Source organism: Chaetodon trifascialis, chromosome 6 (genome assembly GCF_039877785.1).
Source record: "Chaetodon trifascialis isolate fChaTrf1 chromosome 6, fChaTrf1.hap1, whole genome shotgun sequence".
NCBI classification, from domain to species: Eukaryota; Metazoa; Chordata; class Actinopteri; order Chaetodontiformes; family Chaetodontidae; genus Chaetodon; species Chaetodon trifascialis.
Genome location: NC_092061.1, coordinates 8,047,099 through 8,063,286, shown reverse-complemented (window position 1 = coordinate 8,063,286; position 16,188 = coordinate 8,047,099). Strand labels below are relative to the sequence as shown.

The 16,188-nt window shown below is 44.9% G+C and overlaps 1 protein-coding gene across 1 annotated transcript; it reads right to left on the bottom strand.

Moving 5' to 3' along the window:
• Positions 1-68: 68 nt before the first annotated feature.
• On the bottom strand, positions 69-10,744 carry LOC139333153 (uncharacterized). The gene is made up of 12 exons (XM_070965438.1): positions 10,579-10,744; positions 9,087-9,198; positions 7,974-8,067; positions 7,164-7,218; positions 4,045-4,185; positions 3,801-3,961; positions 3,623-3,721; positions 2,790-2,935; positions 2,461-2,632; positions 2,214-2,326; positions 1,919-2,006; positions 69-1,360 (listed from the first exon to the last, which is right to left on the bottom strand). The coding sequence occupies exons 1-12, from the start codon at positions 10,688-10,690 to the stop codon at positions 1,307-1,309; spliced, it is 1,347 nt and encodes a 448-aa protein (XP_070821539.1). The 5' UTR covers positions 10,691-10,744; the 3' UTR covers positions 69-1,306.
• Between the last annotated feature and the right edge of the window lie 5,444 nt (positions 10,745-16,188).

Sequence of the window (16,188 nt, the reverse complement as noted above, 5' to 3'; positions counted from 1 at the left end):
GTCACTCCACCTGTTTGTGTGTGCACCCTTGACTTGACCAGCAAAACAGCGAATAACAAGCAGAAAAGGACTGTAGAAAATGTTTAATAATTTTCAAGGAAGTGACAGAGCATAGTTCGCAGCTTTACGACAAGTTTCATTCTTTGAGTCGGGATTACTAAAAAACAATTCTAGACAAGTCAGAGTCTCAGGTTCATAAAATACAAACACACAAATTACACAGATTAGATAAATTCACACACAATTTATAATCGAAAAAAGATTTTCCCTAATGAGAAGGCCTCTAAACACACACGACACAAACTGACAGCGTTCACAATAATATTGCAAACAGCCCATAAAAGTTTTTCTACATTATTTGGGTTAAAAGCACCTCAAAGACTAATAAATATGGGTACAAACACTGGAGTGAAGGCAGTACATGGTATTATAGTCATAAATCTAATTCCATAGACGACATGAAGGGTTCAGTGCTTCACTAACAGCAAGGAGACACGCACACATCAGTGCAGTGACAGACTCCACTGCTCACCAGATTTACTGGAGTATTAAAGTACTTAAATCACAGGTCTGGACTGCGTTTTCTCTGAGTACGATCACATGACGATGATTTACATATGAATACATCCGCTGGCTGCACAAATCACACAACAAAACAAATGTCCAGGAGTAGGACAGACTCTTTGGAGGCAGGAGGAGGCCTGCAGCTCTTATTGGTGTGAAAATATTTGATGAAATGTGCGACCATAATGCCCGAGTGTTATCACAGCATTGGTTATTGTCATATTGCAAACAGTCAGAATGCAAACACGAGTGCAGGACATTCTGGTGCCTTATAACGACGACGTGGCAGATGTCAGGACGGTGCAGTGAGACTTGAGCACCACGAGGACAGACTTTACAGAGGACATTATAAAAATACGTTTGCTGGCAGAAAGCAGCTGCAAGTCACTCATGAGGAAATTAGGAAAAAGTCCATTTGTAAACGATTCTTTCTAGTGTTGACAAAATATTGATTCACATTACGAAATTTTCTTTCATCAAACGACTACAATCACAGCTTCCCCTGCGCTGACTAATGAAGGCACTTAAACGAAGCTCTTGAGATGATCAATGCTGGCAGTGATCTGTCACACCTGCCCGACTGAGAAGAGAAAAACCTGATCGTTTGGTGGATGATCATCAGCTTAGAAAGTCCCGCCGATTCCATTATAAACACCAAGTGAGGCAGGCTGGCCGATGTGCCGCTTTTCACAAAACTCTTGCAGCAATGTGTTTAACTGTGATGTCTTCAGCTCACCCGGGGTCAGAAGTCATATTCTGCTGCACACTGCTGGAGGTACCACTCATACAATTTCCCCTGTGGAGTAAAATTACCTGTGTGAGATTCACAGTGCTGACACATGAAATGACTTTAAAGCAGCGTTGTAGCTTGAATCATTTAGATTTTCATGAAATCAATCCCTGGTTTTGAGGCACCAGCATGGCGAAGTCAACCATTACCACACGGTCGACTTCGCCAGCAGCCTTTCAGAGTTCACATCCTGCAATGACCTCTCTGCACGGTAGTTTCAACTGCTAATGAGTCATGAACCAGCCTGTTGGATTCAAATCACCTTCCCATGCACGACGGATTCACTGGAAATGGTGCAGCATGTAATGCGACATTACCCTTCATCTGACAGAACACCACCTTATAAAGCTGCTGTTAGCAGTTAGCAGCAAAGCTGTCGATCATAAAATCCAAAACAATGAACTGAAAGACACTAAGAAGCTCTGCAGAGCTGCAGAGTCAGGAAGTAGCTTGTCCCTGTGTGCTCGTCACCACTAAGGACACCTTCCACATTACACAAAGTATTACTGCAGCCTTAAACATCTGTACTGGATGCGGCATAATGGCACAAAACAGCAATCTGACCTTCTTAGTTTTGACGATATCCTGGATATAATCGCTGTAGTCTGCCATCACCCTCTTCTCCTTCTTCGTCAGAGTCTTATTCCCTCGGCTGAGAATGAAGAACATCACAGAATGAAAGATGATCATTTCATATCAGATAAACTGATATAAAACACAGTAAACCAAGAAGCTTTTTTTCAAGTAATGAAGGAATTGTTACAGATTAATTTTAATTTTTAATTGACTAATTGATTAATCACTTAATTGTTTCAGCTCTACGCGTGCGTGTGTTTTTGTGTACATTTGTGAAACTTACCCTGCAAAATACTTTGCTAGGAATAGCAGGAGGTAGCAAAAAGCTCCAAAAATGATGACAAACAAAACTTGTCCATCTTCTGGTATCCAGTCCCATAAATACATCACTATTCCCTGTGGGACACACGTTGGACAGACGCTCAGAGAGACAAGCACGCTCGGAGAAAAATGAGTAAAATATGGAAGGAAATTAAATTTTACCGCAATGCTACAAAGTAATTTGTACAAATATGACCTGCGTGCATTACCGTGAGGACGGAGATGAACTGAGCCAGCCCTTCGCCCAACAGCTCGTCCAGCTGCTCTTTGGAGAAAGTGTTCACAATGAAACTGAGGATGAAGAGGGTGGGAAGGACAATACCCAGAGCGCCACACAAGAACGAGTTAAGACGGACGCTTTTGTTGTAGGTCACATCGGCCCTGCGTGCACACAGAAGAAATCTGATAAGACGTTTTCTGCAGAGGGTAATATCTGTAATCTCCTCTGTGTACGTGCTTTATTTGCTCAAAGGCGCCTTTGTGCGCTGATGCCACTGTCATTTTGGGCTAAATCAGCTTCGCAGCAGCACATGCTAACCTGTCCTTCTCCAGTCTGCTGCTGATGGTGGAACAAATGAGGTCACAGTCTTTCTCCAGCTGATTCAGAGTCTTCTGAACGGCCTGGTTGATGGTCTTCTCGATGGTCTGGCACACCCCGTCGATCTGGTTCACGCACCGGCTCGGCTGAACACGACAGAGGCTCGTAAGTGCATCAGCGCTGGAATAACTGTGCAAACACGTACAGCTGTGCATCTTAAGCAGGGACGCTCTGGAAACTTCCACAACAAATCCTCAGGGTGTTCTGACTGACAGCCATGTGCACTTAGCAGGAAGCGAAGCTGCACTTGCTCAGCGAAAATAAGCTGGAGGTCGGGAGGGATGCACAAATCTACCATTGCGGAGTAGCGCTTCGTGGCTGTAGATCACAAGATGGTGCAGCCATAACTCAGGACTGAGGCTGCCATTGTCAAAGGTGGCTGATCAAAGGCCATGGTTTACAACCCCTGCCCCCCCCCCACCCCCACCCCCACCCCCGTGAGTGGATAACTCTCTCAGCCTTCATATTGCAAAATGAATCATCCTGCTCCAGCCATCAAGAGCCACCAGCAAAGGTGGAGTGGGAAATTTACATTCAAGGATAATCAGCGGCTGTTCAACCTCACGGATGGCAGACAGCTTTAAATCCAGAGTAAACCTCAGACTGGGGTCTGTTAAAGGAAGACTCTTAAGACCAGAACGGCTCTAATCTGGTGACAGGGTGGGGAAGCACTGCGTGTTCAGTTGGTCGTGATTAAAACTAAAAGCGTGTTCATTTCTGACTTAAAATCCTGTTCACCGGTCGTCACAGGAACACACAGAAAGCAGTCTAACCTTCTGGGGGTTTGGGATGTAGATCGTCGGCATCTCAAAACCACATTTGTTGAGACCTGGACGGCGACACAGTTCCTGGACGATCTGCATCATCACCCTCTGCAGAAATACACAAATATAAGTATTTTTTTATGTTTTCCTTTTCAGTGAAAAAAAGCCAGATAGTGAGTGGACGTACCTGTCTGTCTGTTTCATTCCCAGCTTCATCGGCCTTGCTGAGGTAGAACAGCAGCTTGTCTCCGCACTTCTCGCTCAGCTTCTCCACGATGTTGAGGGTGCGTTTGCAGAGCGCCTGACCCATCGGGTCGAAGAACACAAACACCAGGTCGGACTGCTCTCCTGCAACAACAATGCACGACATCCTTCAGAGGAACGCGACAGCTTTAGAGGAGACAGGTGAGCACACAGCTGCAGAGACCTACCCAACCAGGTGATGGCGCTGTTGACGTCAAACGGGTAGACCATGTCCCCGTCCACCAAACCCGGCGTGTCCACAAATGTCACCAGACTGAACTTCTTCTGCTTGGAGGTGGAGATCTCAGCAGACACATAGTCCATAACACCTGGAATATACAAACAGTGTGTGTCCATGTGTTTCCTTCAGGATAAATTCACACAAACAAACAGAAATAAAAAGTCGGGTCCCCGCAGGAAGCCGTCACCTCTAATGACTACATTATCATGTGCTACAGGAAGCCGCAGTGCAGTCGATACTTGGAAACCCGAGGGAGGCCGGTGACAAAGATCAAGAACCGCTGTCAACGCTTGCATGTGCCAAAAATGTGCATTTGTGTCTGAACTGCAGCAAATGTAGAGGATGATGCGGACAGACGCGTACGTCAGCACGCGTTAAAGCATCTGAGGAAAAGCATCGACAAATTCAGGCTGAACCCGAACGGTCGGCCACACCCTCACAGAGGAAACTTCAATTTGAACACATGAAAACGTTCGTCAGGGTTTCAGCTTTTCCCGCCGCTCCCTCTGCGGAGCGGTCTGGTTGTCATGGTTACACACAACAGCTCTTCAACTGGCAGCTTTAGCGTGAGGCGTGGGACATAAAGCTAGCCAGTGAAGAACGACTGTGAGGCAACGCACTGTGAGGCTACGATAGTCCAACACAACCACCGCACGCCAGCCCCCTCAAAGCCCCGACTCTGGGCTCCAGAACAGGATCGCTATTTAGACAGACCCCGACGACTGAGCTAAGTAAACCCCACCCACACCCGCCACCCCATCCTCCCTCTAACACACACACACGCACAGGCCTGGGATGACACTGAGGCTGTTTCATAGGAAGAGGCAGGTGTTAACAGCCAGCACAAATCACATCCTTGTGCTGCAGCGAGCAGGACCGCTGCTGCTGTGGCACATTAGCATTCCCTTATGTTTGTCTTACATCAGCATGGCGACGTTATCGATGCATCTGCCTCCATATCACACGTCTCAGAAGTGTTTTCTCGCTATAATCGTTGCGCCAAAGGTGACAGGAAAACACCATATACGTGCACATATCGTCGAGTCGCTTCACGTTCTTTCTCTACAAGGCTGCTGGTCTGTGCTTCACTTCATCAGGGCTGCTGCATGCATGCATCTTTGCTTTATTTAAAAGAGAAAAATAGCAATTATGCAAGTCCATTTGAAAAGACGTGAAGCACACACAGCCTTGATACAGACATTTCCACGCACTCCAGTTGAAGAAAGACCTCTGAGTCTCCTGAAAGGTGAAAAGGAAGCGAGAGCGATACTCGCTGATGGGTGCTAAGTTCCTCAAGTGACTGTAACCGAGAAGGCGACACTGAAGATCCTGTGCACGAGGAAAAGGGCAAAGGCTGCAATAATGCTGCATCGACTGAAAGACTAAAAAAGAACTTGTTGGACTGAACAGGTCAAACCAGACGCAGTGCAAATATATCTAAAGAAAACGAGAACTCGGCACAGACCTAAAATTTTGTAACGAATCATCTGGCTTGAGGTGAAAACAGTCAATTACTCATGCAGCATGCAGTTGAAACTCTGGACAACAGGTTGATATGATAAAGACAAACAGACAGTTAAATATCCTTTATATGAGTCTAAAACAACATTCAGAAGTATCTCCAAGCATTTCCCAAACTGAATAATCAGCAGCTACTCCCACAGAAGGATATACGGTGCTTTTTCTGATGAGTCATCCTCAGTCGCTGTGGCAGGTAAACAAATGCCTGATGTAGTGTATTTCCAGAGGCTGCGATGGAGTTCAAATAAAAAGCCTGCATGTATTCCAGCAGCAGATCGTTGGTGCTGCGAGGCTCTGCAGGCCTGCAGAGCTGTTGCTGCTGGAGTCTGGGCTGTGCCGTCTCTAATGGCTGTGACATTTCTCAGCAGCTCCTCCTGACTCCACTGCACTGCTGTCGATGGGGCGTGTGACTCACACGCCATACCGTGAGCGCTCCGGTCCGCACCCAGTGAACTCTCACTCACTGTCAACGCACACGCGCATACGTTACTGCCCTCCCCTCCCCCCATCCACGCTGATGCTCCCACTCAGACGGCAGGCACACCCAGACTCTGCACGACCACCTCGACATCCAGAAGCTTCAGACCACTGCTGACGCACGGAGAGCCGAGACCAGCGCGCCGCTAATTACGTCTCTTCGTGACAGTAATCTCAACTTGCACATCTCAGAAACAAACAGCACACGTTCAACAAGAAGGGAACAGGAGCCTGGTTTGATTGGTCCAGAAAACTTCATGTGTCAGAGCGGTGACTCAGTGATGAGTCATCAAGGTGAAGCGCCTTAACTCAAATCACAAAAGATAAGCCTGACCTCTGATAAGCAGGAGCACATAAATATCACACACGATCAAACAGCCACAGCCTCTGATGTCCGAGCTATGGATGAAATGCTGTTTTAATCTGAGTAAAACCCAACTTCTTAACTGGAACTTAAGGATGCAACGTGCACTTGGATTCGCGTTCACAGCCTCCAGTAAGAAACATTCACAGGCCACACAGCATCTTAAACCTCAAAGGAACCAATCTCTGTCTGCAGCTCATAATTACATTCATCTCCTGTTCGCTATTCCTGATGCTGCTTCACCCTGCTGTTCCAGCACATTTTAACACTTTGATGTTTTTCATCATGGAGCCAGCTGAGGAAAACACAGTCACATGCATTTCTCTGCTGCACGCTCTGCAAACGTGACGATGCTAGTTTGAATTTTTAGGCTTTTTGGTCAATGACTGCAGTGCTGATCTTATCATTGCACACAAGGAGGAAATATTTGATGCTGGTTTCAGTATCAAATGTATTAAACTGTTAAAATGTTTCTGCATCACATTAGAAAGAGTGAAAAATCTGCATGCCAACACCAAATCTGCACATGATGATTAATTTTGGGAACCCAAACATGGATTTCAGTAAAGGATAGGTGCAGTGGAGAGGCACGATGTGTCAAAATCACTACATTCTCAGTACAGTCATGCTAAATGCTTCGAGAAGTGCACTTTTCAGAGAGCCATTATGAGTTTCTGGTGTTAAAACAGGAAGAAAAGGCTTACCTTTGAACTCGAGGAGTGGTCGAAAGTGAGGGTAGAGATGCAGCGTCGCATTCCCCTGTGAAAGAGTCAAAAGAGACAATGTGAGAAAGAATGTGAGGAGACAAATATGAATCTGCAGTTTGCTCCAAACGAGTCCTCTCTTCTCAGCGCCTCGCTCTCAAGTCTTACGCCAGCTGCTTTGCTGCAGCTCAGCACGCTCACTTTAAGCTTTTCCTGTGCATAGGAGATAATCCTTCCACTCTGCAGTCCTGCGCTGCATATATATTATTCATCTTCATCACCTTCACCACAGCACGATATGAACAGAGAGGCAAAAGGAAGAGGATGAGAGAGGACGGACAGACAGGTGTCTCCTGAGCCTGTTTGTATGCTGCAAAGATGCCTCTGCGTGTGTGTGTGTGAGTGTGTGTGTGTCTATACAACAAAGCCCCTCATTGGAGCAGCTTAGAGAATGAGGAGGGAGTGTCTTCCGTACAAGCTGACACTGAACGCATCGCTTCATCAACCATTATGACTGGCTGCAGCTTCGGTTCCCATTACTGAAGTTTAACATTCAAAACAATCCCTCATGCACAAAAGTGAGAATCGCCCTCTGAATATTTAAAACAATCACAGATACGATCTGGAACTAAATTACAAAAGCATTCAAATGAAGCATGCCACACAAAGCTGGCTGCACTGAAGTTATCATGGCTCTCGTTTCGAACACTAGCCGGCTCGTGTGTTTTTGAGGTTTTCATCAGATCTTACAGACACTGAGTCCTTCTGTATCAGCGCTGGAAATGCTGCCTGTCTTCATGCTGCTCTTACCGTCAGTGATTCTCTTTTTCGGCCACTTGTGATGAAGGTGAAACCCTGCGTTTCAATGGCGACGCCTGTTTTCTGTATGTGCTCTTCAGCATACCTAAAATGAAAGCAAGAGGCATCAAAACTGGCGCCGGCTCGATGAGCAGGAACAGCTAAAACCTCAAAAAGCATTTCATTTAACACTTTCAGATGCAGTATAGTAACGACGCGGCTGAAATAAAACCCACATGTGATGTGAATTGTTTTTGGAAATCGACTTTTTCCTATGATTAGTGTTAAAAAAGCAAACAAAAGTCTGAAAATCAAATCGACCAAGTATCACACGCTGTCAAATAAGCTAAAACTATTTAAAAATGTCCACACAGCTGCGTGAAACAGTGTTAACAGACCCTCCTCTTTACAAAACCAACATTTCAGTCAGTGTGAATGTGACAACAATCAAGATTAACACCTGCAACATTTGCATGAGATGAGAGCACAACAGGCTGCTTTATCTCATGCAAATGATGATCATCATCGCTTCGGTGCTTCCTCTCAGGGAGAATCGCAAACATTTTCCCGCCAACAAATGCTGCAACACAAAAAACGGTCAAAGCTACGATTGAACCAATTAAACAGCAGCTCTGGAAATAACATGATGGTGCTTCAACGAGCACAGAGAGTCTAACTTTAGCACAACCCGCACATCAACACCTTCATGATAAGAACACCTGCAGCCACCAACCCTCTGACATATGTCAGATTGGTGCCTGCTGGCATGATTGACAGCTGAGCTCCTCTTGGAGGCGGTTCAAAACACATTCCTGGACGGGCTGAGAGGAACGTTTCAACTGTACGGAGTTTTACGAGCCCTCAAACTCAACATCAGCGTTGTGGAATATAAGACAATTTTCTACTCAACTGTCATGAAAAATAACAAACTGGACCTGTTTGTGTTCCCTGTCAGCTCCGTAAATCCTACAAAGCAACGTCCCCCGTAGGAAAACTGCTGCACTTTCCTCAAACCACAAAGCACTTAATAAAGTCACATGTGAAGGTGATATTTTCTCATCCACACGTGTGTTACTGTCAGGCAGCCCGTCACAGCTCAGCGTGGCAGGTTATGCGATGTATTACCAGTTGATGAAGGAGCTCTTCCCCGCAGAGTGGTTACCCATTAACATCACGACGATCTTCTTTCTGGGAGGAAGGAGCCGGACTCCGAGGCTGCTGGCAATCTTCACCAGGCCTGAAAACACACACAGACAAAGCAGATATCAATTAAAGTGGCAACATCAAAATGCAAATCTTAAAATCAGCTGTGAAATAAAACAGAAATACAAAAACAAAGTCGCAGAAAGAACTGAAAAACTGATTTTCCACCAAACACATTCTTCAGTCCTCAAAGTTCACCGAAGCTGCTCAGTGATCAAACAGGTCAGACGTGCGTGTACTGGACATCTTCCAGCTGTGTGATCATGGGGAAGCTGTCAGCGACCTCTTTTGATAAACAAAGGTTAATATAACATTTTTAAAAAGGATGTCATTTGGTAATATTTGCAGGGAAAAAAATGGCGACAGCGTTCAGTTGGTTCATTTCAAGATAATTAATTTCAATTCATTTCTCTTGTGACCCTCAGAGTCTTGTAGTCCGAGCAGGTTAGCTGAGAGCGGAAACTCCTGACTGATTAACTGACTCGTTGACTGACAGAAAAATAACTTCCAACCATTTTGATGATGGATTTATCATTTCAAACATTCTTACTATGAGAAATCTCCAAATTTTCTCTGGTTCCAGCGACTCGTTTAAGAGAAATTGCTGCTTTTCTTTATTAAACAGGAGTATCTTTGAGTTTTTAACTACTGTTCAGACTAAACGAGAAAATTGCTTCACTATTTTTGGACTTTTCATAGAATCAACCAGTTGTTTAAGAGATGAAATAATCTGCAGATTTATCAACAATGAAACAGCTGCAGCCCCAAAACAAATGACTGTTTAACCTTTAATTAAATGTGACTCAGCTCCTTCCAGGAAACTGATGAAAAATCGAAAAAAGCATCACATGTGGAGCTCAGGAGAGCGACACTGATGCACAATCCTTCACAGCTGAGTGATGCTGAAGCGAAGCAGCTCCTCTTCTTCACCACAGTCAACTCACATCCTGTGATAACGCAGTCAGGAAACACAGCGAGGGCTGTCCTTACAGAGCAAAGTCTGCACGTGCGCGCGCAAACAGGAGTACTACTGAAGACACCACAAGTCTCCAAACACTTCAGTGCTTGAAAATCCATAAAACAAGAAGACAAGAGGGCTGGTGCGAGCGCTGCGCCTCACACCTGAAGCAAACCGGCTGCGTGCGTGTGCGGTGCGGTGCGGTGCGGTGCGGAGGGACGCTGACGGTCAGATCAGCCGCTGCCCTGCGGAGGAGCTCAATGTCACGCGCTTGACACTGACGGACAGCTGCTGCAGACCCCCCCACCGACCCCCACACATCCAACCAGCAGCATTTCACTTTGCACTTCACCGCAAACTTCACACCGAGTCCTGTTAAACCGATAAGTTACATAACAGCAGCCCTGCGCGGTCCTCACTCAGACTGATCGATCATCCAGGTTATTGATGATTTACCGTTCTCGCTGTCGACATACAGACTGTGGCATTCTTTCAGGATCCTCTCACTCGGTGTGGTGATCGCAGACTCCAGGGGGTTTGCCACAGACCGGGGCTTCCTACCCGACATTGTGAACGCCTGCCGCCTCTTTGCTGTTTCCTAAAGCAGCGGGGGAAGAGTTTCAGTGTTGCACAGAGGCTCTGCTGTGCGGATGAAGCGCCCCCGTGCGGTCAAAGGCTGACGCGACACCAGGGACGAACTCACCGTTGTTCATGTCGGTGCACGTGTGAGCCTGCAGGGGTTTTGTTCTACTTTTTAAAGAATTACACTTGACCTTTGAACCTGCTTTAAAAATTCCAGGCTGGATTTCCAAAGCAGAAAAATGCCCAGGGGTCCCACGCACTCAAGGGCCCCACAGGCCCCTGATGACCGGTGCAGCAATTCAATTAATTGCTGATGTTTTTCTGAATCCTTTGCATCTGCACGACTTCAGTTTAACCTCAGGCAAGTTTTTATGAGCTCTTGAGAGTTTGTCCTGTGGAGGGCTTCTGTGTCAACATCTAGTTTAATCAGTTTAAATATTTTAGTTGGTTTGAAGCTCACATTGCACGTATTCTTAGATAATTTAGATTTGGATCATGCATTATTTCCAAGCTAACAAAGGTCCCTAAGCTCATTTTGAAACATTTATTTAAAATGTGTGTAAAAATACTCCACAAAAGCCCCGCCTTCGAGAAGGCACTTCAGCAAAGGTGCAAATGTATCGTGAGCAAAATGAACTTGAAGCAAAAAGGAAGCAGCCTGTGTATTATGCAGCTGTATGTCTAAACTTTGAATGTGTCTTCAAGTGCAGTCGTAAAAAACGTCAGAACAGCTCTGATGAAGCTGGCTGTCATGAGGAGCTCCACGGGAGAGAAGGAGCAAGAGCCTGAGCCTCTGCTGTAGAGGAGAAGTTCATTACAGTCACTGGCCTCAGAAATCACCAATTAACGGCACCTCAGATCAGAGCCAGCATGCATGCTTCACAGAGCTCAAGCAGCACACACATCTCAACATCAGCTGCTGGGAGGAGACTGTGTTCATGCTCAATCTGCTGCAAAGAAACCACTGCTGGGGGAGACCAAGAAGAAGAGAACTGCATGGGCCATGAAACACGAGGAATGGACATTAGGTCAGTGGAAATCTGTGCTTTGGTCTGATGAGTCCAAATCTGATACTGTTGTGTCCGACTGCCGTGTCTTTGTGAGATGCAGAAAAGGTGAACAGATGCATGTGTGGTTCCCCCCGTGAGGCGAGGAGGAGGAGGAGTGATGGTGTGGGCATGTTTGCTGGTGATTTATTCAAAATTCAAGGCACATCTCACCGGCACAACAGACATGTCACCTCGTCTGGTTCGTGCTTCTCGGGACCATCATTGGTTTTCAACAGTGACCCAAAACAGCTCCAGGCTGGGTGAGAGCTATCTGACTGAGAAGGAGAGTGATGGAGAGCTGCATCAGATGGTTTGGGATGAGTTGGACCGCAGAGTGAAGAAAAAGCAGCCAATAGGTGCTCAACATCTACGAGAACTCCTTCAACAAATAAATGTTCTGTCAAGTGTAATAAATAATAATTATAGAGCCAAGAATTCAAGGCTGAAACAAAGTTCATTCATCATTATTTATTTGGGTAAAAACTGCCAGTTAATGAAGGATAATTCAGCCTGAAGGAAAACCAGCAGAAAAAAACCAATGAAGTTTCAAATCTGGCTCCTCAAAATGATTTTTAGTCTCATTCATCATTGCCTTTATATGCTTTTTATTTTCTCATTTCTTTACAATTAGCTTGAGACATTTTGTTTTTCTATTATAATCTTTTCCCTGTTTGGTGCACTGTGTAGTGTAGCTTAGTGCATTTTGTTATAATGCACATGTATAGTGCCTGACAGTTACTTTACTGTTCAGATTAAGACTTTAAACAGTCTGGTTGAGTCTGGCACCTCAGTTTTTTGTTTTTGTTCGAGAAATGATCCAAACATGTTTGATTTGGACGGAGAGCTTCGAGCTGTGAATCACACGGTGTTCCAAACAGAGCTACAAATACCGTCACATGAGCGTTTCTTTCATCTGCTGTCTGTGGAGCAGCTCCAGGATCTGTCTCTGAGGATGATCTCCTCATCACCCTGTCTGCTGCTCACAAAGAAAAAAACTGACCTGTGCATTATTAGGAGATAACATGTACATAATAATAACATAATAACATAACTGCGTTCATTGTATTTTGGGGTGGGGTTTCATTTTAAGGCTCAAACGGTGGCGCAAGCAAATTCTCAGAGGCTCTTGGAGGATTAAAAGTTTTTGGCTGTTAAACTAACTGTTTGGGTCATGTGTGCAGAGCAGCATGCCCTTGAAAAACCTCATAGGCCTATTATTGGAATACTGGCAGCAGTCCAGAGCAACCGATACTGAAAATGTACTTGTGTTTAGTTCTATCAGAGACCTAAAGTTACTCAATCTATGTCAGAACCACTGATGTGACTGACTCAGGAAATGGTGAGCAGAAAAATGTACTCATGTTTTAGTTCAATTTTGATTTATTCAGATTCATATATTTTGTACTGGTGTGGTCTGGTGCCCCCATATTTGGAAAGAAAAACTACAACAAACATGAGAAAATGCCCATTATGGTGAGCTAGTGTGTAAAAAGCAGGATGAAATGGTGCCATTCCAGCAGAGAAAGCATGCAGTGCAATAATTGTTGCCCTTAAAATGGTAAAAACTTGATCCAGTCCCTTCTAGAGTGCGTTTCCAGTGGAGGAAACGTGATGCAGTGCACTAATATGTGTACTTAAGATGGAGAAAACTTATTGCAATTCCTTCTGGAGTGCCCTTCCAGTGGAGAAAGCACGATAAAGTCCACTAATCTCAGCTCTTCAAATGGAGAAAACATAATGCAGTGCTGTCTAGAGTGCCCCCCTCCAGTAGAGAAAACATGATGCTGTGCACTAACCATGGCCTAAAGTGGAGAAAAGGTGGCAGTGCCCCACATGCTGGAAAATAAGTCTGCCGTTATGCATGTGTGCTCCCTACACAGAGGTGCAGTTGTTGCACTTTAAATCTGAGTCACACAATAAAACAATTTTAATCTTAGCCAAAGCTTTGACCATAAATGCAACACGACTCTCTGCTCTGCTGCTCCACCGCACTGCTTTTTGTGGGCCTGTCCCTCAGACACAAACCACCCATTCTATTCGTTTAGACTACAAAGGGTCAATATTATTTCTGAATTTGGGTCGGCATCCCGCCGGAGGGCAAGCCTCAGCACCATGCAGGAATTTGCTTTAAACAGTTAATGAACCTCCCCCCTGAATTGAGATCATATGCTGCACCTTCCAATAGGAAGGCTGCATTACGTAAGCGCTTCGCCTGGAGTGGTACATCTTTAATACATGGCTCATTCAAACACCATCGTACGGCAGCTTCCAAAATGAGCTTCAATCAGGGATCTGTGGGATTAAAGAAGGAGGTAAGTTCAAAACAAACCCTCTGTGCTAATTTTACCACTATTTAACACGTGAAAAGGCTTCAGTGGAAGTGTGTACTTTCTGTGTCATTCCACATCGCTCTGCCCTGAACGTTTCAGCCGGTTCCCTGTGAATTAGTTCACTGTGCATACATCCAAAGGTAGAAAAAACCGCAACAAGATCAACTAGTTTCTTCTTTGAGGTTTGACACTTATTTTTTTATGTAACGTCATGGTTGTTGAATGATGAAGCGACAAGTTAAAGTGAAGAAGAGAAATGTAAACAATGCAGTCTAAATACTGTATGTGGTGCCTCTTCTTAATGAGGCAGTCTTTATTAAAGGTTGTTTATTGCTATTTAATAATTAATTTCAGAGCGTACATAATAAATCAATCATTTTCATGCTTTTTACATCCATTGAAAGTCATTGTTATGAGCAAGTTTGGGGGTGAAAAATCCTTTGATTAGTGTTAATCCTTTCTATTTGGCAATAATGCAGTTGTAAATATTGTAATCAATTAAATATTATTGGTTTCTAATATTCTAATCATCCACCATGTCTTCAGCTACACATACTCACGCGCTCTATTGCCCAGATGTTTTGCTAATATTTCTCAGCAGGTCCATTGGAGGAGTCCAAGTGTCCTGCTGGAGGAGGATAAACACCAGCCACAACCTGGCAACCCAAAACTTGTTCTTATTAATGGTCTGTAATGGATTTATGAAAGCATTAGTGAATGACTCAATAAGTCATTTAAACTTGAAGATTATCTGCAGAAATGAAGAATATCAGACAGAAGTCGTCTTTCCATAGAGCAGGCGGAGCGTGTGTGTGTGTGTGTGTGTGTGTGTGTGTGTGTGTGTGTGTGTGTGTGTGTGTGTGTGTGTGTGTGTGTGTGTGTGTGGCAGTATGAATGCAACTATTTTCACATCTGTCGGACACCTTCCGCATTACACAAAGTATTACTGAAGCTGGGCTGCACGGTGGGGCAGCAGGTAGTGCGCGTGCCTCGCAGGTTCGATTCCCGGGTCGGGCCTTTCTGTGTGAAGTTTGCATGTTCTTCCCGTGCATGCGTGGGTTCTCTCCGGCTTCCTCCGGCTTCCTCCCACAGACCAAAAACATGCTCATTAGGTTGATTGGTGACTCTAAATTGCCCCTAGGTGTGAGTATGAGTGTGAATGGTGTGTGTATGTGCCCTGTGATCGGCTGGCGACCGGTCCAGGGTGTACCCCGCCTCCCGCCCATTGACAGCGAGATAGGCGCGACCCCGAAAGGGATAAGCGGCACAGAAAATGGATGGATGGATTACTGAAGCTTTAAACATCTGTACTGGACGCGACATAATGGCACAAAACAGCAATCTGACCTTCTTAGTTTTGACGATATCCTGGATATAATCGCCATCACCCTCTTCTCCTTCTTCGTCAGAGTCTTATTCCCTCGGCTGAGAATGAAGAACATCAAAGAATGTTTACTCAGTGTGTGTGTGTGTGTGTGTGTGTGTGTGTGTGTGTGTGTGTGTGTGTGTGTGGCAGTATGAATGCAACTATTTTCACATCTGTATCAAACATTTGACATGCTTGTTACACACTATGATGACATTTAAGGTTTATGGTTTCTGACAGTGTCAAAGAAAAAATTACACCCAAATATTTTAAAAATGTCATTTCATGTGAAACTTTTTTCAAATGTTTCAAACGTTTTTACATCGGACATCTGTGTCAGTGACAGTCAGTGAGGTGAGCACTGGTCCACTGTCAGTTTGCCTCTCAGCAGGGTTTAATTCACTCTTCTCCTCTTTTATGGCTGTTTGGAAAGCTCACCTGTTGTTACCTGCAATGAATTAACATGCATTTAAAATTCTACTATTTTATGTTTGCTATAATCAATATGGCCAACAACTGTCCTGGCCTTGGATTTATCTCACTCCCTCTGCCTCTCAGGGAAATAAAACCATATTTTGATTCACTCACAACGCCGTGAAATCCTGATAATGCTGGAAAATTAGACTGATTCGCCCTTCTCTTCTTCTTCGCCCACGGTCGCTGTATGACAACAGAGCAATTGTGTTATCCTCGGTTTAAAAAGTCATCCTCCTGTCAGATGTGGGTTTGTCTTAGCTCT

Bases quoted from the DNA above. Each gene is read 5' to 3' on its own strand.
- LOC139333153 (XM_070965438.1), bottom strand. From the start codon at position 10,690: ATGTCGGGTAGGAAGCCCCGGTCTGTGGCAAACCCCCTGGAGTCTGCG. The intron at 8,068-9,086 runs GTAATACATCGC...CTTTCATTTTAG, and splicing joins AAGAGCTCCTTCATCAACTG to GTATGCTGAAGAGCACATAC. The intron at 7,219-7,973 runs GTAAGAGCAGCA...ACTCTTTCACAG, and splicing joins GAAAAAGAGAATCACTGACG to GGGAATGCGACGCTGCATCT.